Consider the following 23,659-nt stretch of genomic DNA (forward strand, 5'->3'; position numbering starts at 1 on the left):
TTGACACGAACAAAGAAGAGTTTCACAACTACTGTAAATCGAGGATAAAGAATGCCAAAGAGCTCTTGATGTGCTTTTTTTTTTTTTTTTTCTTTTCTCCGCCGTCCAAGATTTTAAACTCGATCCTTCTGGGAATATACTTCACACTGGCACCTGTTTGTGTATGAAGAAATTTGCGAAGGGCAGCTTTCTCATTGAAATGACCTCATAGGCGGGCTTATCTGTTTGAACAACCCCTCCAGAACTCACTGCTTCCTTTCTCACTCCCACAGCCCCCCCCCGCGCCCCCCTCGACTGACCCTGTGCCAACGTCTCCAAAGACTTGGTCGACCTCAAAGACAAGGAGGCATATTTTCCAGCATGACTCACATAAACGAGGTGTGGGATTTTCATCAGATGGCAAAAGAACCCCTAATTGGTGGTATTAAGTCTGGACTCCTCCTTCAAGGGCTTTTTTTTCGAAATTCAATTAGTACCGCTGGCTTTTCCAATGCCAGCTACTGCCATCCACGCTAATGCCCCTTGACATCGACAGTGGTTTAAAAAAACACAAATTAAAAAGAAGAGCGATTAGTTTGTCTCGTCGATGGTTATCGTTAATACTCGTCTTGGCTTACAGTCGTGTTTGGCCGCCGACCAACGCTTGCATTAAGAGCGCTGGGAAGACTTCAAACGTTGCAGATCAAGCACATGACAATCGGATGAGGACTTCGACGGCGGCGGAATATGCGGCGGACATAAACGAGGGTGCGGGGGAATCCCTTTGAGGGAACATGTGAAGCAGGTGGGGGGGGTTCGGACCTGGCACCGGTCCAAGCAGCTGTCCCGGGCCAACGTCCCTGACAGCAAGCTAATGATGCAATCGCCTTGGAGGAGGAGAAAGCACCAGTCCAGTACTTTGTGGCAAATTGAAAATGAGCCCGATTGTTTAAATTAGGAGTGTTGGAAGGAGTGATCCGTTGAAAACATGCATGATTCAGATAGATAGTTGCAAGTATCTGAAAAGCAAAACTCCCAACAGACATTGGAGACCACTTCCAAGGTCATCCACCCACTTCTCGGCCTCTGTTATTTTGCAAAGGCAGCAATTAAAGCTGAGCTTCCTCTCCCGCCACACAAAGGACTTTGACCAAGCTTTAAACCCACTAAGCCAGTTTCCTTGAGAATGTGCGGCATTTGAGAAAAAAAAAAAAAAAAAAAATACCAATGTTGAGTTGATTCATATTATCAGGGGACACCATTATAAATTATCGAGGCAGACAAATAGCTGACCTCGTTTCAGCAATTATGGCCAGTGGCTGCGGACCTAAAACAACACGTTTGGAAAGGAGGAATAACAAAAGCTTTATTGCCAATATGTCTGGAACGGGCCAAAAAAGAATGGAGGCGCCCATCGGTAGAACTGTTAAACGCAAATGCGAGCGAGCACGCTCGCGCGCACGTACGAAAACAACGTTCAATTCAGCGACGTGAGCCTCAATACGTTTCATTAGGCCAACAAAAAAGTCTTTCAGTGGTCCAATCATAAAAGAAGCTATGAACGCCAGGACTCAAAGAAAGCCTTGTTTTCCATACGCCGTCCAAAAACAAAATGGCCGACGTGACGGAGCTCTAAATTCATAATAATAAAGCTGATAAACACAACAAATGATCAGAAACGGTAGCTCGGAGAGTTGGAGAAGGGGAAAAAAAAAACCTTAGCGTTCCACTCGGCTATGCTTAGGTGGCTCCAGATAATAACCTGGATGCAATTTGGAGGGAAAATGGCGGAGAGTCATAACAGTTATTACAGCGGTGAGAACCCCCTGCCGAACAAGTCTATAATATCGGCAACAATGAATACTTAGTATCCAAAATCAACTCACAATATTTCCAAGAAGCAGCCCCTCATGCCATCACGTTGTAACGACAGCCAATCGGATGGCGGGACGACCGCAAAAATCTCCAGCTGGGCCTCCGCTCATAAAAAAACGTTCACTCCCGTTTCGTGTTTAGAGTTTACGAACCTCTTGTCGCAATTTGCAACATTTTGAGGTCGTTGGTGGAATTTGACGCGAGTCTCTCTGGATCCGGTATTATGATTGCGGCCTTGAGAAGAGAAACACGCGGGGCACCCCCGCGCTAGCCCCGTCCAGCCACAATTGAGGACGGCGTCAAGATTCCAATCAGAGCCGAGCCAGCAGACTGTGGGGAAGAAGCCTACGTGTTTTGCATTTCATGTGAGCTCCAAAGAACTTTTGGTGCACGTCATTTATCTTTCTGCAAAACTACGGCTAGGAACACACTGGTTTATGATTAAATATTATGGATTATGGATGTCATAACATCGTCCTCAGATAGTCAGCCAACAGCAGAGGCCTCAGTCCTGCTGAGTTTGCGTCATTTTCTACCGCCGATTAACCCGCAACGAAAAAAAAAAAATCGATTCCATTTGCCGATACGATAACACAAATGGGACTCACTTCTTGTGATGATTCTCCTTGCGATCCACCGAGCCCAGACTCTGAAAAGAAGAACAAAATGAAACGTTAGAAGCGGAAGATTTTGCTTCTCTCAAATTGCTGAATCGCGAATCAACCGAGGAACTAGTCGCGTCCACGTTCCGACTCGTGAAAATTCATGACGTCTCCCTACGTTCTGGACTTTTATTACGGTGCTAAAATGTAAGAAGCAATTACACGGCTAATGAAGCTGTCTCCGATTATTTTTTTTCTCCCAAGCCTATTTTGCACTGAAGATGTTTCAAAATAATAGGGACGGCTTGCTAGCACATATAGTAACACAAACACACACACCTCTGTGGATAAACGCATATTTTCCCCCTGCTGTCACCATCTTGTGGAGCTTTATAGGTCTCGGATGGGACACACGCTGAGGCAGACACACACACACCTACATGTTGACACACACACACACACAAGTGGCTTGAGGCTAAAGCCACTTTTGGAGCAAAATTCCTTCACCCCTTGGGATTTTTATCATGCCACAGCGCTGTGATCCATGACAAGTCCCGTCACCGAGCGACGAAGCAGTGCCAAGATGGCCGCAACCTTCATTTAAGCAGGAAGTGATGTAACGGGGGAGAAAGACAAATCGATATTGGAACGTTTCAATCCGCTCTAATTGTGTCACTTGAGTCTCGGCTCCATCAACTAAGTCCCGTGCTTAGTTACGGTTACTAAGGTATTTTCTTAGACGAGCAAACATTTTAAACAAAACGAAAATTCATACACGTTCAGCATTGTTTCAAAAGCGTCCATGCATGAGATTAGCACAATAGCATTTGGACTGCTAAGTGGCTTCAAATTCTTGTGCCATGTGACTTGTGCAATTGTTCTCCATTTGAAAGGCAGCTGGATTCTCTTCTCAAAGTTTTTTTTTTTTTTTTTTTTAATGCAGAACGCTGAACAACACTGTAAAAAAATCAATACAATGTGACCATGACAATTAAATCCTAACATGGTGATTTGTATCCGTGGCACGTGCCGGGTCACAACCACTTACTGAATGCATAATTGAGCAAATTCAAACATTGAAGATGCTGAAAAAAATAAAAATATTAAAGAACAATTCAATTGAATACACCGGATATCGAGATTACTATATAGTAGTCACTTACCTTATTAGGGCATCTCAATTAGTGATGACACAATCATCAATTAGCCTCCCCCTAACCCCAAAGCTCAGTTACATAAATTCAATTTGTTTCCACGTGAGCAGGAAGCGAAACACAATTGTCGTTGTGAAATGCGAGTGCTGCCTGGAAGCCAAATGCATGCAAAGTATGAGCTGCTTATGCAAATTCTGCCTCGCTCCGCCGCAAATAAAATCCTTAAGCGCTCACTGGGAAACCGTTGACTGAATACCTTCACGCTGCCTCCGTTATTAACGTACCTGTTGAGTCTCCTCGCCGTTCAGCCCCCCCCCCCTTCGAAAAGCGCTCTCGATGCGGTTCCGTCGCCGCCTCTAATTGCCGTTCACCTGCTCACCCTCTTCAGCCCCGAGCCGAGCGGTCGCGTTTTCTTCTTCTTCCTAGCGCTTTTTTTTTTTTTTTTTTTTTTGGGGGGGGAAAAGCTCGCTTCGATGGCGGCTGCAACCGCCACTGACTTGTTGTACTTTAATTGTGGTTGCTAGGCGATAAGCTTCTACCAATTCTGCAGAGTGAAAACAGGGGGAGGACATGAGTGAGAGGATGGGGAGGGGGGGGGGGGGAGCGGAGTGAGAGAATAGGTGGTGCTGAGGGAAGGAGGGTTGGAGGACATGCTCATTATAGATACATTGCTGGAGGAAATGGATGGAGGTGGGTGGGTGGGGTGTTCCGGTGGGATGAAGAAGTTGTGAAGATTCCGGGATGCGCTCTTTATTTTTAACCTGCAGCTTTAAACTGGATTAACCACACAAACACGTCGGTGTTGCGCAATCGATAGATCAATACGATAAATCCGCCTTTCAAGTGGCTTATAACGACCATGACATTGAAACCCAATCGGATGGTTCCGAGTGTCTGACATCACACCCGGATCAATTTGGGATCAATTCTTGACCTTTTTAGCTTTGCTAGCGTACGTTTTCTATATCTGTACGTTCGACGGTCGGCGTGCTGGATGAGTCACGCGTTCCCGTGGTGGGCGCGCATACGCAGAAGAAGGAAAGAAAAACGGAGCCACCTTATTGTCCGTTGAGTGAGCGCCGGGGGATCATTAGTCATAGTTGGCGGAAATGTCAAACACGCCGGCGGGCGCTGCTGTGAAACACGACGCAGGAGACACCGTTTTTTTTTAACATTTCTTGATGCAAACTTCGCTTTGATCAACAGCGGCGAGCCAGCACGACGTGGTTTGGAAAGAAGATGCAAAGAAAAACAAAGTTAAAAGAGACAATGGAACAAAAAGCGGCTGTCGGCAAAATTTCGAACCCCTGAAATACTTTTCGGGCATCCACGGCTTTTATCGTGTCGGCTTCTACTCAGCCTTAACGTCTCCTTTGGGATGAATAAAGTGTCTGAAAAAAAAAAAAGTCACCGCTGAGCTAAAATAGTCCAAAAATAACAACAAGGTGTTTGAGAGTTTATGCAAGAGGTCAAATAATTTATGTTTTATGGAACGCAAAGCGTAGTACGCGCCGTAAACGCACAATTCAAACAAACCCCGAAGACGGCGAGGAGGTGAGACACTGACTTCTTTCTTTTGATTTCACTTCATCCATTTTTTCTTTAAAAAGCCGTCACGGTCAAACATCGGAAACGACACGTCGATTGTTCGGATCTTAAGTTTGCGTCGACTGACAGGTTGCTCTGTCGACCAGACCCGAAACCCGTTCCATAAATCAACAGAGCGGCGAGAGATGCATAGTCAGCTATAAATCACCGCGGCGGAGCCACCTACAATCACACTAATGGCTCTGGAAGACGTGCTGTCATCCAAGCCATGATGTCACCGAGTCTGTGGCTGTTGATGTTGGTGGTGGGCCTGGGGAGGGGGCGGGGGGGTCCGCATATGTATGTGCCTGCGGTGTGTGGGAGGCGGGCCCGTCTGTTTATGTGGCTTTGCGCGGGGTGGCCGCCACGCGTGTGCGTATTCGCCGGGCCGTCGCTATACACTTTTGGGCATTTACGCTGGACGTCGAAAAAAGTTACGACGCCAGATTTATACGCTTGCGGTCAGGCCCCGGGCTTACAATGGGCGTGGGATTCCTTCGAAGAGAATCGCGCCGGCGGTTAGCACGAGTCTGCCACGTTTCCAACACTTGTTGATATAAATAACAGGGGACTCTGCGAAACGGGACACCCATTAATGTCTCGGCGGCTGATAATTGCCCATTAGATCTTGGAAGAACGACGGATTGAGAGATAACTCAACGCCAGCTCAAGCCCAAGGCAACTTGTAATCGTAAAAAAGTCACGATGTGAAAGGAAAAGAAGGAGGGGGGGGGGGGGGGGGGGTTGCGTGTTTGGAATCCGTTAAGACGGGCTGGCGGTGCCCGCTATCATCGGCAGCCAAGTTCTTGGAATCGCAACAAAGGAAATGATGGAAGGCTCAAATCGGTGCCTAAAGTGGCAGTTTAGGGGGGGGGGGGCAAGTTGTGATCCATATCAAGTGAGCTTTGCACCCAAAATCACAGAAAAAGTCAGACTTTTAATTTTAGGGCATGGGACAAAAAAAAAAATATATATCTAAAAAAAAAAACAAAAATAAAACTCAAATCGAACATAAAAAAAAATATAACATAAAATAAATATTAAACTAAATGTCAACTGTCAACTAGAATTCTCACGAGTCTGAATCCTAGAAAGTCACTTTAAAAAAAAAAAAATAATCCTCAGTTAATGAGCGAGTAAGAGGTCACATTATAGTAATTAGAAAATTGAATGATATTATTATTATTATTAGCAAAGAACATGGCAAGACAGCTCATGTGGTTGCAGTTAAAGGCTCGCCGGGCGGTGACATCACTCTTCTTAATCAGTGTTTTGCTCTGATGTGCGCCAATACGTCGAGATCTCTGCATGCCGACGGCCACGGCGCTATTTATTTTCCCTCATTAGTATTAAATGGCCCATCCAAACATTAGCCGTGGCCCCTGCTTTTAATCAGGGAGAGATCAGCCTCTGCAAAGTCTCTTAAGCCCAGCGCGGATGTAGCGAGACGTCGATACTAGACGACAATTTTTTTTGTTTGTATTTTTAGTTTTATTTTTTTCTTTTTTATTCAGTTTTTTTTGGTATTTTTTAGTTTTTTTTATGTATTTTTAATTTGAGAGTTTTTTTTGTATTTTTTATTTTTTTTGGGCTTGGCTTGTTTAAAAAATATGCACTGGCTCGGGTTATAATGATAATGATGATATTGATAATAATGACAGTTTGGTCTGGCCCGCTTGCTTTTTTCAACACTTGAATGTTTTATGACTTTTCCGAGCCAGACGGAGCCATCCAACTGGCGTATCATTTCGCACTCGATGAGTTCCACTCAAAGCTCCCAAGTTTTGTGTTATTCCAGATTTCGAGTGCAACTGCCCGCGGCGACATTGAAGGGGTCAAACATGGATCAATTTGAAATCCAATTGTCTGGACTTTGACGAAAAAAACTATTTTTGTTTTTCCACACAAGCCGATTCATTCACCGAGAACACATCCCGCCTGTCGCAAGTCATTGCAAGCAGGTGCCCCGTTTACTGCTTAATTACACAATCATTATTTTTAGAAAATTCCCCCCCAAAAAATACGCACATAGGCACCAAACAAGCATGGCAGCCGTGCAAACATCTGCCGCTGACGAATATGTTATGCTGCAACTTTCATTAGCTTCCATTACAATCCTCCACTCGACTTGGCACGGGCGGACAAAAAGTACTTGTGTGGCCTTTCCATAGGTTTAGATAAGTAGTGGGGAAAAAAAACACACGCTCAGACACACACTAAACAAAACAAACATAATCAAAAAGGTCAGGTTTTCACCCCCCCCCCCTCCCTCCTCTAATAAAATGTGGCAAGGTTGAAATATTTGTGTAGGCTTCCACAAAATAAATAGCAAGTCTATACAATGTCCTCATGGGTATAGAAAAGTCAACAAGTGCGTCTAAGTGTGACCTACATGATACACTGGCTTCACAGTGACTCTAATGAGAAATGCGAGGAGAGGGGAGGGGAGGGGCTGAGGAGAATCGAATAAAATCCGATTTCAACGCAGATGACATCACCGCCGCAGCGAGGATCTGACTATTTTTTTTTCTCATTCCGCGCACGAGGCCGTCGTTCAGACAACCGGGGAGAGCCGATTCGAAAGACGAACTAAGGAGAGCCGATTCGATTCGAAAGGCGAACTGATTCGTTTGGCTTGATGTCATCGCCGCATTAATTTCATAGCCAGGGGGAAAATATTGTCTCTGAAAGCACCTCGGAATGACGCTCTGGCTTGAAATCAGGTGTGCGGGCGGCGAGGTCACGGTAAAAGTTGCTGATACGCGTTGGGTGGTACGGCGTCGCTCGGGAATGCGTGTGTGTCTTCTGTCCTGGATCCCGAAGGTGATTTATTCAATTTTAATCTGCCGTGTTTGCTTTGGAGCATGATATGTATTTGGTCATGAGACATTAATAGAGTAAAAGACATGTTGAAAAATGAGCTTGAAAAATGTGTGAGTCCTCGCCGTGTGCGCACGCGCGTGTGTGTGTGTGTCCTCGATGTGTGTGTGTGTGTGCGCTGCGAGTGTCTTGAGGCCCATGCTGTCACTCAGCCCAGCTCGCAGGGTGGTCCAAACACTGAGCCCTCTTTACTCGCTCACACATAGAACACACACACGCACAGACACACACACATGCACACACAAACAAACAAACACTCACTAGTGTACATGTAATGACATACATAACAAAGTATACATAAATACATGACCATATATATGACCGTAATGAAGCAATCAAATAACCTCAACGCTTGCCCCTCTTCCTGTCCCAAACCAGACACCTAAATATACGTAGCGCCACAGGCTCCATCGCACAGCATCGGGCGCAACACAGCCAGCCTTTCATGGCTCGGGCTCTCGAAAAAAAAAAAACGAGAGCGTCCGTGAGCAACGTCAATTAGCAATTTTCTCCAACGGGATAAGTGGAATTAGCGTAGTGGGAATTTGAACTGGCTGACTAATAATGTTATTGGAAGCGCTAATAAAGCGGGACGGATTCGGAATGTGATTTTTTTTTTTTTTTGGGATATTGACTCATTTGAAAGATGCCTCGACGTTATGACTCCACGGTGGACGGCAATTTGAAAAATCTCCAGTATTAACCTCCCCTAACCCCACTTAGGACTACAAAGCACGTTGGCAGCGCTGTAATTACTAACAGGAGCAGAACGCGAGGCAAGGAAAGGAAAAACCAACGCTTGATCACGCGGCGGGGCCCCGAGCGAGCCGCGCCAAAAGCGAGCGCCGCCGCAGGAATGCGCCGCCATGGTGAGCTGTTTGTTAACATGTCAAGAGCTGACGGTTCTTGTAAGCCGTTACCGATCGGGACGAAAAGCTTTCATGTCGGCTAGGCGGAGTCTTCATGTAAAGAAAAGTGCGCCAAACCATTAATTAAGCGTTTAATGTTCATCTCCAGACAACAAGCCGCAATGTCGTTATTTATAATATGACGTATCTGGATTATCACAGGGGGGGGGGAGGCGGGGCTAATCTTTCCTACATCTCCTGCAGTTCTTCTTGTTGTCTCTTCTTCCCGCCATGAAGCTCACATTTAAAAAAGACAAATATTCCGCATCAGCGCCGGCGTCGGCCGCGAAACGCTCGTAAAGCGAATGATAACACGGACGTCATCTGGCGAGCGAGCGTTTGGAGGTGCTAAAAAAAGCACTTTTTTAATTGCTTCGTTCACTCTCTCCTTGGATGTAACGTCGGAGGCGCCATTGTGTGCCTGTGGCCTGTTTATAAGGATAACTGATTCACCCACTGCGGTTTGGCTTGGGGGACTGAGTAATAGCGGGAGGAGGAGAGAGGAGGGGGGGGGGGATATGAATGAATTTACAAACCGCCTTCTAACCGTTGATTTCTCCCATCATCTTCTCTACATGTTCCTTAAACGTCTCCAGTCACACTTTTCCACTGCTGTGTGTGTATATTTGTGTAAAGCCAGAGGGGCAAGCCAACGTCGGCCGGCCGGGGGCTCATTTTTGTGGGTCATCCAATGTGTATCCCGACAGCTCCGAGGCGTCTCGGGGGCCGGCGCTATTCCCTCACTCGAGGGTCTCTCCAAAAAGGCTTTGCAATGAGCCGTTGCTTCGTCATCTCAGCGCGCTACGAGACAGAAACCAGCGCCGGGTTTTAAGTGCGTCTGCTTATTTGGAGCCTATAGTGAAAACTGAGGGCGGGGGGGAGAGGGAGGGGGGGGGGGGGGGGGGGGGGGGTTGGTATCCAAAACTGGAATGAACATCTAAATTGAGTTTCATGGCTGGGTAAGTGATGGGAACTCTTGGACTAAATTGTAACAGTATCTCTCCAAAAAATGTCAAGGTTAAAATTGTCCGCCCGCCTGGCTTGGCTGCGGACGGCCGTGTTCTCCAGTCTCGCTCATGCGTGCTGGCTGCGGTTGCCATGGAGACCCGCAATATTACCTCGTCCGGGAGAAGGTCTTTTTATTAAAACAGTAAACTAAATGGAACACGCTAACTCGAAAAAAAAATGAGCACGGCGATCTATGTTTAAATATTGGGCAAGATCGTACTACTTTTTTTTTTTTCTTTTTTAAGATGCATGACCTCATTTTATTTATTTATTTTTCTTTCCAGGAAAGGCAGCCAAGGATTTGACTTAACGACGCTAGAGTAATGAGCTATTAAAGATCGTTTTTTTGTGTTCGACTTCAGGCACGGAGAACAAAGATTCACATTTTTTGGCCGCTCGACGCATTTGATCGTCGGAGGCCGTTTGAATTTTTCGCTGACATAAGAGGGGAGAAAAAAAATGAAAAATATTGGAAGAGAGTATGACGGTGCACGGAGACATCATCTGCTTTCAACTACGGACAAAAGTATCCGGACGCTGACACCCAATCTCGCCGATGACCTTCGGTGACATCACAACGCCTCGCAGAAAACAAAAGACCCCCCCACCCCTCCCCTCGCTAATTCATATTCCCCCTTTTACCACCTCTCTGATTTACAGTGTTTGTGTGTCCAGAGATATCCGTGAACTGCCGACTATTCTGGCTATGTCCGACGCGGCATCCCGTTCCCCCCCCCCCCTTGGCACCTCTCGGCGTTCTCCGATACCTCACAAAATACGGTAACGGCGTCAAGTCCGAGATTTGTCTTAGGGAAGTGATAACAGGGCCGAATTAATTGCGAGCGAGCGAAATTGAGCTTTGCGTTAGATCATCGCTCCCCCTCTTTCTTCCCGAAACAAAGTTTTAATGCAAGACATACGCTTTTATACTCCTAAGATCGTAAATGACTCCGAGCGGTAGTCGCGCGAGCGCCGTAAATCTTGACGCCGGCGAGCCAAAGAGAGAGAGAGAGAGAGAGAGGAAGCGCTTTGAGTGAGAGAGAGAGAGAGAGTGACGGGCCTTGGAGATTGTGTGTTCCCCCATCACATGCCTTCCCTTCCAAGGCATTTGGAAGAAGAAATACCACAGCACAGTCTGTGCAGCGCTACAGCTCTTGTAAATAATCCCAGTCTGGGCGCCACCTCAGAATCCCGAGGCTGGTCTCCTGCCCGATGGGTGCCATGTCGGTTGGGAGTGGGCTGAGAAAGGAAAGACTGAAGTCAGGGAAGGGAGGGGAGGGGTTGGGGGGTGGCCTGCAATGTGCTCTTGCATCATCACTTGAGCGAGCGGAGGAAGCCGAGGATCGGCATCGAGGTTGACCTTTGGTGGGATTAAAGGGGCGCTTCCCCAAAAGTGTCTTGTCGTATTTTTTCCACGCTACGGGAAATGCGTGATGTTCGGAACAAGTGAAGAAACTCCCCTCCCCATTACATAGGATGCGAGCGCTGTCACTTGCTCGTGTCTGGTTCATAAATTCCAAAATAGGGAATGTTTATGGGCTAGACAAGGGTCTAATTGAGTACGGCGAGGAGGTCCCGCTTACGACAGGTCTGGTGCAGTTGAGAAGCAGACAGAAAGAGCAGGCCGCAGCCAAATGGTGTAAAAAAAAAAAAAAGGGAGACGCTGATCACGTCTGGCCTTGTGCAGCTACTGGAGGTCATTAGAGGGGCGGAGGGAGGGCGAGACGATATTCCTTCTCGCGTCCAGAATATCGAAAACAATGAAACATTGACGTCTTAGCTGCGTGCTGAAACTTCACATTGCATTCTTGAGCTAAACCTTTGGCATTTGGACTTGAGTGGCTTATGAAAACCGGGAGCCAAAAGTCAGATGGCCGCGCTACGATGGAAAGATCCAATGTAGGTCAACATTGCATAACCGGCGCTGCAACGCAAACGGTATTTGGTGAAAACATCCCCCCGACCCAAATGAGGACAGTCCGAAAATCTTTCCCTTGGACCAGGGAGAAGAACTCAAACTGGCTGTGATTGTTCACAGCAGTTTGTCAGCCTCTAGTGGCCACCTGGAAAAGGATCAAGCCCTGAGTTTTATGAACGATATCGTCTGGAGACGATTGATGATAATCTGTCGCCTCCCACGTTGATTCATACGTGGAGCCATCCGTCTTGCTCAGTCACGCCTCCTTGTGTTTCACATTTGCGCGTCCCGGTCCCCGCTGGGTCCCCGTCCATCTGTCAGCGCTATCTCGGAGGGTGACGGTGCGTACGAGACCCCCCGGGGAGAGACATCAAACGCGGCTATTTGCTATTTGCGCGGCTCCATCTGTCCACGCGTGATTTCGCCTCGGGCGTCGCCAAGGGACGGCCTTCCCGCCAATGACGACCTCGGAATAAACACCGGGTGAGGTAAGGCGGGCAGGAGAACCGAATCGCCGTCCGTGCGGCCGTGGCTAGCCGGCATCAGCGCAAATTGTACTTGCATACCAAAAGCATGCCGGACTCATTCTCTACTCCAGCTCTCAGCACCGGCTAAAACCCGCGGCCAACACGCAGAGCCCTGGCTGATCCCCGCTGCCGACTCGGGCCTCCACGCGCATGACAGATGCCTCGGCTGCTGCGGTGCAGGCATTCGGAGCATCTCCTCCACCACCAAAGGCATATTTCGGGGGATTGGGGCCCGTCGCAGGAACCCAGAGCGTCCGCCGGCCTTAGGCGGCTCGCGGATAAAAAAGCATCCCAAATTGAATCAATAACCACCAGCCGCCGACTAATCCCGGCTCAACCCTCGAGCAAACCGCAAGTCCAGCCCTACATCTTTTTATAACCGCGCCCCCCGCCGTGCTCAGGTGAGGCCATTTGGGCGCTTGGATATTCAGAGCAAAGGGGAAGCAAAGGGCACGGGTCCAGGTAATCCTCGCGCAGACAGCCCATCTTTGGGCCGCACGGCGACAGGCAGCCGGAGAAAAGTGAACAGCTGATGTGGGTCAAGCCCAGCCACAGCACGCCAGACGGGATAAAGAGATATAAGCCCCCAACCGCCCAATACTCCGCCTTTACCCACCTCGCCGACCCGTGTCGTCCCACAAAAAAAAACCTTTCATCTTCGAACCCGGCGGGTGCAAAAGCAAACTTTCCACTTAGGCTCTCCCGGGGCAGGGCATTGCGGGATTTAGAGAGGGAGACTTCCGCGCCCCGAGACCGCTGCCGGCTTAGCGGCAAAACAGAAGGTTGTGCAAGTTTGACATGCAAATCCTGCCCGAGGAGCACTAAACTCAAGGCCACGTATAAAAGTCAGAGCAAATCTCGAAAGAGGAGGCTTCCACGGTGAGATAACGCAGAGCTTCAAAGTCATAACGGACTGTACGGGGCAGCCGGACAGTAAATCAAGCAGAGACTTCAAAGCTTGCCACGAGGGGCTCAGATATGAAGACGCAAGAGCATCTTCTGGCCCGGGACCAAGACAAAGGAGGGTACAGTAGTGAACCACGGCAGCCAAGGGAGACTTCATTAGTGAGGTCAGCGCCCCGGGGTACTTAGCGTAACACTGGAGGCCTATGCCGAGGTGGATATTGCATCTTTGCGATAACATCTCCCTACATAGGAGGGGGGGCGGCATCGCGGCATAAAGACCCCTGTTTTCGGCAAGTTTGAAATAAGGCTTTGTTCCCCCCCAAGGCCTCTGCTCACTTGCCCCCCCACCAACAGCAGCAGCAACACCAGCTCCACCTCCTCCGACTCCTTCCTCTTGGGTGGGCCGGAGACTTTCCAAAAAACTGAGCAACTTGTGTCTGGGGGGAAAGACAACCCCCCCACTCTCCCCCATCTACATCCCACACGGTTCCTTCTGCACATTTGCAGGCACGTGCGGGTTCTGTCAGTGGCATCCGCTGGCTTTCGGCCACTTCATTGTGGAGCGCTGGATAAGGGATGTGAAGCTCAATGACAGCTGGGGAGTGGAGGTGGGGAGGGGGGGACATATCTCAGTGGGATGACTTGCCCCTGGTCAAAGAGACCTCGGGGACACCTAAAGGAGCTCCAGACAACCACGGTACCTGAATGTAACAGTGGTTGGGTCTGTCAAGGTCTTCTGGCAGGATCGACATTATAAATATCCTGATGGGTTGCCAGGTAGGATAGACACGCGAGCCCCCAATTTATACCCCCATCAGCTGCTGGATTTATGGGACACTTAAAGCGGATCAATCATTTTCCATTCCCAGGTCTCGACACCTCTCATCGTCACGCTTTTGAACCTGCAGTCGAGGGGGGGGGGTGCACCTGTGTTGCAGAAAGTCCACATATGCTTTTAATGTGGCTTTCACACATAGCCAAAGGTGGGGAAGTCACGAAGAACTTTTATTTTCGCGACGACTCTTTACGTTCAAAAAAAATAATAGACGCGGTCACTTTGGAGCGCCTTGTCGATCGCTGCGAGTGCACGCAATGTTGCCGCTTAGCCGCGCGGTCAACTAGCGGCCCGCGGCGCTTTTCATGTTCATTACCGCTTGTTTTATAGTGGAATATTTAAGTCTCCGGGCCTTGGCACGGCTGTGGCTATAGTTAGAGAACAAAGGGGAGTGAAAAGGGAGGGGGGGGGGTCGGGAGGGTGTGGCATGCCGTAAGTGTTGTGCGCGCACTTCATGGAAAGCTAGGGGGGGGGGGGGGCAGACGGAGCTAAATTCAACTCATTCCTGTATTAATGGGAGCTTATGTGCCATTCCACCTTAGTGAAGAGGGCATTAGCCAGGGTGAGATCCACCTCAAAATATCTCCTCTCTCTGGTCTCTCTTTGATTCTTGCGTTGTGTACTCGTGGCTTTGGCACGGGTCCGATTCGGCTTTGATGGGAGCCGGTTAAGTCGGCGGGGTGGAAATTGCACGGCGTGAGCTCGAGTACGATGAAGGGCTGCGCGCGAGATAACGCTTAAGCCTTCGCTTCTGGAAGAAACCCAGTCGTGAAGATAAGACTTGACTTTGAAGCGAAAAAAAAAAAAAGGTTCTAAGAAATTAACCGAGGTCATTGTAATCTTAATAGAAGGAATGAGATTGCTTCGTTACGTAAAGCGAGCAGACGGCTTGACTGGGGAGACTCGACGGAAAATAACGAGAATTAGCTAGATTTGTTTTCTGCTAACTTTTATGGATATGTGAACGCTAATGGAGGAACAACACATGTAGACAGACAATAAAAGAATAGTCATATATTCTTTATCCTCTGCAAGGAACATTGCAGCCACATATATTTATCAATTTTAGAGGGGACGTTCATTATTTGAAACATTTTACGATATGGGGGTTGATGGCTATTTTCCTCCCCGGATACAAACGAGCGTTGGGAAAGACATTCATTGTGCAATGTGTGTGTGTGTGTGTGTGTGTGGGCATGTATGCGTGTCAGCATGCGCGCTGTGCGGTGGAACGAGGCGAGCAGTTATTAGTTGGCAGGGATAATTGGGCTCTATGTAGGTGGCATGACCTTGCTGTCTACAACAGGAAGGCCCAGAGCTGAGCGCGACCTCCACCGCTGACCTTACAAATGCAATACAGTGACCTTTCACCCCAGCCACATTAAAGAGAGACAGTGTTGTCTTTCTGCAGTCAGTCAGCCAATTAGGGGACGGGGCCCAAAAGAATCTTGCTCCTATTCTGCTTGCTCACTCATTTGCCGTTGTATCTCATTAAATCGTGACATGAATGTGCTTTTGAGGGGAGGGGAAATTCCGATTCGCTCCCTCGTGCTCCTCCACCTGTCACGTGTCGACATTTTTGTTATTGTTTAGTTGGGCGGACGATTTTGTCAATTGATTGAATTTGTCTTGTGTAAAAAAAAAAACCTCGTGGAAAAAGTGATTGGATTACGATTAATCGAGCGACTGCCAAGCTCGAATGGACGCAGGTATCTGCTAAATAGTCTGATCTTTTATAAAAGCCCCGAGAAAAAAAAATTAGATAAGAGTGAAAGGGAGTGTGTTAAAGCGTGTTCTTTGATGCCAAAGTGCGTTTGATTCGGGTCGCTCGTGCGGCGGGTTTGAAAAGCGATCTAATGAGGGCACATGTGGGTGTGTGTGTTTCGCACTATGCCATGGCGTCTAAGTAATGACAGGTGTGTGTGTCCACAATGTGTACATATGTGTTTGTTGAGTCATTAGCGCTGCTTTAAAGGCTTGGAAAATGTGCAATAAAGCAGAGCTATGTAAAAACTCATCAAGGGGGGGGGGGGGGGGGGGGGGCTGTTTGGCAGCCAATCCATCATGGAGACGCCTGCAATTCCAAAGGCGGAAGAAAAAAAAATATTTTAGATTTTTTTTTTTGGGAGTATTTTTTATAGCTAACTTCTAAAAGCATGACTTTTTTTTTTAAGCTATGGGGCGACTACGTTCTGCCCACCCCCGGCCCGGCCCAGACGGCGTAACGATGGACATTCACAAGCAGATTGCGCCGCTGTTTTCTATTTAAGCCTCTGTATGACCCTTGACAACTAAACACCGTTGTCTCCCGAAGATCAGGAAAAAGGGGGGGGCGAGATAAGCGGCATAAAAAGGATGTTGAAAGGCAAACAAGTGGCTTTGACAAAAGATGGCAGACATCAAGAAATGGCTTGCGTGCACGCTGCGGGCAATGCCCAATTGTTTCAGCCTAATTTAATGGGATCAAACCAAGAGCGCAGGCCGCAGACGCAACGGCGGCAATCTGCTGGGAAATCTCCCGTCTGATTGCCTGACGTCCCCGCAGTCAGTCGCCACGGCGACGGACGGGACACAGAGAGGGAGGGGGGGCGCAGCAATGCTAAACAATGTGCGCGTCTGTTCCGGGAGTGTCAATCCGTTAGCCCGTCGGACGGGTGACTCGAGTCACATGGGTCGGATTTAAGTCGTAAACTAGCGGTTGGGAATCAGCCAAAAATATTTGAAAGTCGACGAAATCTTCGCTGTCATTTCACAATTCCACCTGTTGCCGAAGCAAATTTATGAATATGAGTAGTCGGTATATTATCCGACATGATTATTACTCTGCAGGAATCCAGGTCATTCCAACTGTACGCAGGGGCGAAGGAGCCGAACCTCTTCAGGCAGTCGCTGTTTGTTGCTAAATGAAGGCGAGCATTCTTTGGTTTCCCAGGGAGCTGGGTGCCTGCCAGTCCCCCGGCCACTGAGTGCCATTTTATTAAGAACAAAATGGAGCCCCTATGAAAGGAGCCTCGCACTGAGCCTGCACAGGTCTCACTGAACTGCGCCTCGGCATAAACAAACAGCACCTTAAAGAGACAGGCCTGGCTGAAAAACGAGGAACGCAGGGAGGCGGACGGCGACGTCTTTCGCCGTGCCAGCCGCCATTGTTCGCCGGTGATGCTGAGCGATGCTTGGATCGACCAGAATGGGAATCGGTGGAGCGCGGGACCTCCGGGTTTTGGCAGCCGATCTGCATAATCCAATTCAATTGTGTCATTATGTCGGATCAAAAGTATGTTTTTGTTGCGGGAAAACACACTCGCTCTTTACAATTAGTCACACTAACGCCAGACGCAAACACGCTCGGGAGCCGAGCCAACATCTGTCTTTGATATCAGCGAACCTAAGCCCACCAACGCCACCGACGGCGTCTCGCGTACGTATTAAGTCTTCGGCGTCCAGTCAGACGCTTTGGCGGGCCGCGCTCCATCTTTCCATCCGGGTCCGGCGAGCGCGTCTTGGTTTCTGAGAATGCCGGCGCATACCGCCGCGCGATGTGTGTTGACACAGACATGTGAGAACAGTGCGAGTGGCTGCCGCGCTCCAAAGTGAAAGCCGCAGCCTCCAAACCACATCAGAGGGCGGCGTGGGAGACGGAATGACAAGGCCGGGAACCAGCCGGCGTCTGCCGGCAGCCACACACGCAGTCGGGCTTACGCCTTCGCGGGGTTTCCTGCACGTTTGAATTTTCAAAATGACTTTTCTTTTCCAGGCGCTAACAAAAACAAATACACGGCGAGTAGTTAACGTCTGCTAGCTCAATGCTAACACGGAACGGGGAACGCCATAGACGGGCTTTTAAATTCAAATACCTGCATTTATCACCCGTGCCCCTACTGACACGCCGCGTCACGCCATCCCCTTCACACACACACACATTTAACACCCGGCGTCATCGCACCGCAAGTCTTATTTGGCGGTCATCCCGTCGGCCAAGGATGCCGTCTGCAGATGTTTGTGTTTGCGTACTTTCTCACACACCGGCGCTGACTGAGCACGGCGGCAAAAAAAAAAAAAAAAAGATTTGTTGAAGCTTTTCTATGTGGTCCCGCTGTCACTCAACAGCATGCGGGGGGATGAATGAACGTGAAAATATTTGTGTGGATTTATTTACTTATTTACTTTGGGCAGGGTGTGGGGGTGTGGGGGGGGGGGGGATAAAAGGCGCATTACTTCATAGTTTATTCTACGACTCACTTGAGTTGATCATGGGACAAATACAGTGAGCGCCATTGTGTGTTTGATGCGCCGCTATCCGTCATCCGAACGCTGAAGCCGGCGGAACGCCAATCACGGGAATTCTCACGCATGCCGACGTGCCCGAGAAAGGGAGCACAAGTGTAGGTCAGCCATGGGTGAGCGAAAGCTACAAGTGCTGTTTTTACTTGTGGTGGACACACATCAATTTCAAGGAAATTGCTCGCCCCATTATTGGAAAGTGTTACCGGAATGTCAATTAAGGGGGGAAGTTTTTAACCTCGCACCGCACAAATAAACAGTCTACCCCCCCTCCCTCTTATTAAAGGCAGTGTCAGCGCAGACAGAGAGTCTGGAGGGGGGCCGAAGGGGAGGCCGAGCCGGGACGGAGGACGGGAGGCCCGGGAAAAGGGAGACGAGGGGACAGGAGATTTGCTGCTCTCAAAGAAAATGCTTTTGGCCCTCCTTTTGTGCCTGAGGGCCCGGGACCCTGAGAACCGCTCCATCGCCAGTCAGTCGGGTTCGGGCCCACTTGAGGATAACCCCGGGGATCTGCTGGACAACTGCAGATTGAGTCAGGTCAATGGAGGGGAGATAGAGGAGGAAATGCACGTTACGCCGATGGTGGCTGATAGTGGAGGAGGAATTTGGGGGAGGGGAGCGCGGGGGCAAGAAGGGAGGGGGGGGAGAGAAATCAATAGTGTTTGTTTTGTACTGGCTTACTTGGGAAAACACGGCAGGCGCTAAAGAAAATAAATGAGTGGGAGGAAGGCGGAGTGATTGCAATCAAACACTTATCAAATCAAAATGGAAGATCTTTGGAAAAGGAAAAGCAAACACAGACTGGTTGGAACCGAGTAGGTCACATCATCAATCTCACCGCGCTTCTTCAGAGTCAAAGGTGTCCGAAGCTTGTGGACTTTTCAAAACCGGTAGCCGCGAAAAGAATGTGCAAAGAGAGCGAAAAAGGGCTTCTGCAACTTGGCCACCAGGAGGCAGTGTAATCCAGACAGAAACAAAGAAGAGCTTCACAACTACTATAATTCATCAGTCATTTTTTTTCCAGAGGATAAAGAATACATGTTTTTCAATATGGCACCACGTGGATGCTAATCATTAGCCAGTCTATGACATTTTACATTGTTTGCTAGCATGATGCTAAAGCCTCTAAGATAGCTCCTCGGCCATACGTCATCCAGAAGTGGGCGCTGAAGTTCAAACAGGTATCTTTGTACCTGTTGAACAGAGGCTGTGATTTACCGAAGTCAAATTCCTTGTTTGGCACGCTCAAACATGGCGAATAAAAAACTCTTGAATCTTGAATCTTGAATCTTCTGGAGCCGACAGACCGAGCCTCTAAAACGGGACAGAGTGTGCTCAAGTGGCTCCGCGGGGTCTAAGTCAGCGAGCTCGTAGGCATGCCAAATGCCCTCGCATAGCCCGTGTGTCGGCCTCTGTTTGGAAAAGGGCTTGCCGAGAGCCCCCTTCATCAAAAGCCACCAACAGCTGCCGAGAGGCCGCATGTTCCACAAAGCGTGCTGGGGCACACGTTTCACTCTTTATGGGGGGGCGCTATTTCAGACGAGAGGAATTGAACCCAAAATACTAATTGAGTTCTTTCAAGAATCAATTCAAGTCGTTTTTGAATCGATGAATAATCGTCTTTGTGAATCCATATCGATATCAATCCAAAATATTTTTTTTTCCGGAATGGTCCAGCCCTACCGCATACACAGAAGCGTATAAGTCAAAGCAATTGGGCAGCAATCCTGCTGAGCCACCAGTTCACAACCCCGACCGTCAAACCCAAATCTCAGCAGGGGACGAATGCTGAGCGCAGAAAAATAAAATCACTACTTTTCTTTCATTTTCTTTCCCCCCCTCTTGTTTTTAAGTCTCGCAAAGTGGCCAACAGTGCGGCTTCTCCCTCGCATGCTCTCGGCTTCTTTTTTTTTTTCTTCTCCTCGTTTCTGTGCATTCCGGTAAAAGTCAGGCAGATAATGAATGTCGGTCGGCCATTCGCCGACGAACTTTGACTCCGATGGGGGGGGCCGTGTTAGTCACCTCAGGATGAATGAGTCACCAGAGAAAGACCATTCAGGTAACACTTTTCACACATACACACACAGGCACTCACATAGTCTCCTTTTTGATGGCGTTATACTGCCACGGTGTGGCCACTCAGAAAATTGAAGCTATTCATGCCTCCTATAATTCTATCTATATTAAGTCATAAATACTAATTGACTAATACAATTTATATTTATATATTTTATGATAAATCTTTACATTATTATTATTCATTTATTTTCTCTCTTTTTTCAATCGAGGTTGTCAAGCTTATCTTCCTTGCAGTGGATGACGATAAGCCAAATGCAAATTTGAAAATCCGCACGACACCGCGTTGGATTTGCGAACTCGATAATTGGCGAACGTTGTTCTCATGCGCTGAATTGAGCTCATCAAATTTATTTGGGAGTCGATTCTGGCGTGGATGCCAGCCAATATTGTTCTTCATTCTATTTAGGATGTTTGACTGAATTAATGGATGCAATCAAAAGTGTGCTCTCAACCACGGGGAACAATGACAGCCCACGTCGCGCTGACGTCAGCGAGGTGGGGGCAATCGGGGGCCGCTGATGTTTATATATTATTAAGTTAAAAACAAGGCTCCTTTGAGTTGGGGAGGGGGGTTGTTATCTCACAATAAAAGGAAATGATTCGCTGTGCCTTGTAGTGATGACCCAAGATCCCAAATTGCCTCCTCTGGTTGGGTTTTGTATAGAAACGGCATGAGTCATCGGGAAAAGTGGCGTCACAGCGTGCGAGGCTGCACAACAACCATGACGGAGGCTTTTTTTTTTTTTGGTGAGTTTAAAAAAACAATCAACAGCCGCGACACCGGCAAGTGTGACACACACACGGCTCAAGGGAGGGGGGGGGGGGGGGGGGTAATTAACCGCCTCTCATCCGCTCCATTTTCCAATTAACCGCACCCCGGTACACAATTCTATGTTTCGACTTAATTACGTGCCACCGCATTAGTCCTCGTTGTCGATTTCGCCGAGTGTGCGTTTCGACATTAGCGCTGCTTAAGGCTGCCGGCTTTCCTCAACTCGATTTTTGTTTCCATTTTCAAGAAGGGGGAAAGCGCCATAAAGGACGGCAAGAAATATTCCCCTTGTGGTCACAAAAGATTGATTTTTTTTTTTTTTTTTTAAAAAGGGGGAAGCAATGAACAATAGTCTCACCCCAAAACAACCGCAGCTCGTAAGATCAGCCGCCATGGCACCAAACTAATAAAATCCCGTCTGCTGATGAGCTCCTTCAATTTGTTTCTCGCCGTGGGGTCCGTCTTTAAATCGCGGTGAAGCCGAGTATTAATCTCCGATATGAAAGTAATCCTTTGCATGTGAAGACGGAAATATTTTGCGGCTATAAAGACGCCGCACCGAGTTGGCGCTACGCTCGGGTCCAATTCCACCTGTGACACCGGAGAGCCAATTACAAAGCTCACGCTGCTAATGGAGGTCTTGGGTTACCTGATCGGGTGACTGAAAGTCGTCAATGTTTAATGCCAATCGTGTACTTGAAGTCTAAATGTTGTCCGTGTTATTATTTTTAGGGCTATTATTGCAAGATGGGTTTCGAAATAGAAGAGGGAACTCACAAATTTGCGTTTCAGCTTGGCCTTGCCGCCGCGGGCGGGCTTGTCCTCCACCGGAGCCCCCGAGCTGTCGTCGCAGTTCATGTCCAGGTGGTTGTCGGCCGAGATGCTTTTACGGAGGTAAGCGGCGCGAGCCCGGAAGTGAGAAAAGGGCGAGCGGGAGCGAGGTCTGGCTTCCCCTCGCTCGGGCTCGTCTTCAGCTTCCATGTCATCCTCCAAGCGCCACAGTTCGCCTTTGAAGAAAAAAAAAAAAAAAAAAGGAGAGTCATGCATAATTCACGGCGAGAAATGGCCCCGCTTTTTTTGCAATGTCGTCACTTTTGGATTTGCGGCAAAGGGGCTCTCCGGAAAATATTTTGTCATTAAAGATTAACAATGCCGCAATCCCCTGCTATTCGTCGGCGTAGGGAACGAAACCTGCCGCTGCGTCGGCACACGCATTAAAACCAAAAACAACAACAACAAAAAAAAAATTTGAGTACCAACCGAAAGATAATGAGCAACAAGGGGAGACAGAAGCGCGGCAGCATGCATTACGGTCAATGGCAGAGGTTGCTAGGCAACAAGGGGCCACGTTAAGTCTCTCGATTTTGATATTTGCAACGGAGCGGCAGCAGCAGGAGCAGCACAGTGGGGGGGGGGGGGAAGAACACTGATAGCTCGGGGCCATAAAATACAAGTAGAAAATATATTAATAATAATACAGGACGATGGTGTTCCACAGGGTTCAATTTTGGCACCCCTGCTCTTTTCATGGTGCTGTACTTGCTCATTGCAGTTATTGCGCTTACCTTCAGGTGGCAGCGTGCAGGCTTTTGGGCTGCTGGCAGTGGGTGGGTTCTTTCTGCGGGGCGGACTTCCTCCGATGAGATCCGAGTGATGGACTCTGGACACATGCGGGGACTGGGGGATGCTGGGAAGGGTGCGGGACTTGGCCAGGATGGGTCTCTGCAACTTCCTTTCCAGCGACCTAGTTGGGGAATATAAAATATATCAGTGTTGTTTGGATTATAAATAACTATAAATAAATCAAAAATTGCTTCTTTCAGGTCATCCACCCAAGTCCGGAGTGGCTCGGTTGTTTTTCCAACAGAATGATTAGCAAGCATGTTGGAAAACACACCCCCACCCACGCACACACACAAGCGGGTTTACTGTTAAGGAGCAACAAGAGAGCAGTTGTACAGATCAATCGTGAAATTACTTCCACCTCAGCATAATCAAGTCGGAGGCCATTTAGGAAACCAAGCAGCAGAAATTGCTTTTCTTTTATGGCGGTTGACGCCACAACCTCCCCCGGTGGGACGCCAATCAATAAGCACCAGCGCACCAACGCAAAATGCTTTTCACGCTACGACGCAGTCGGATAATCTCAATATGATTGGTGGGACGTGACGTGTGTGTGTGTAAAATACATCATTTGGTGTTTTGAAAAATATTTACTACTTGTTGCATTCCTTACTAGTCCAAATAATGGAGATTAAATTCAAGGAGGCTAATCTCACATATTCCACTAAGGATAAAAAAAATATATCAACAGACATAAGACTAGCGAGAAAAGAGACTTAAGTGAA

At 48.3% G+C, this 23,659-nt stretch overlaps 1 protein-coding gene across 4 annotated transcripts in view; it reads right to left on the minus strand.

The window, feature by feature from the left end:
• Nucleotides 1-23,659, minus strand: part of ankfn1b (ankyrin repeat and fibronectin type III domain containing 1b) — a 47,009-nt gene that overhangs the window by 15,616 nt on the left and 7,734 nt on the right. For 3 of the 4 annotated variants that reach the window (XM_049759084.2, XM_049759085.2, XM_049759083.2), the window contains 3 exons: nt 22,877-23,055; nt 22,089-22,318; nt 2,463-2,503 (listed from right to left, as the gene is read on the minus strand). In XM_049759084.2, the coding sequence (XP_049615041.1) occupies nt 2,463-2,503; nt 22,089-22,318; nt 22,877-23,055 (450 nt within the window). Of the gene's footprint in view, nt 1-2,462; nt 2,504-3,894; nt 5,920-22,088; nt 22,319-22,876; nt 23,056-23,659 lie in introns of those variants that run through there. The other variant, XM_049759086.2, reaches the window with a different exon arrangement.

This window comes from Syngnathus scovelli, chromosome 21 (genome assembly GCF_024217435.2).
Source record: "Syngnathus scovelli strain Florida chromosome 21, RoL_Ssco_1.2, whole genome shotgun sequence".
Lineage (NCBI taxonomy): Eukaryota > Metazoa > Chordata > Actinopteri > Syngnathiformes > Syngnathidae > Syngnathus > Syngnathus scovelli.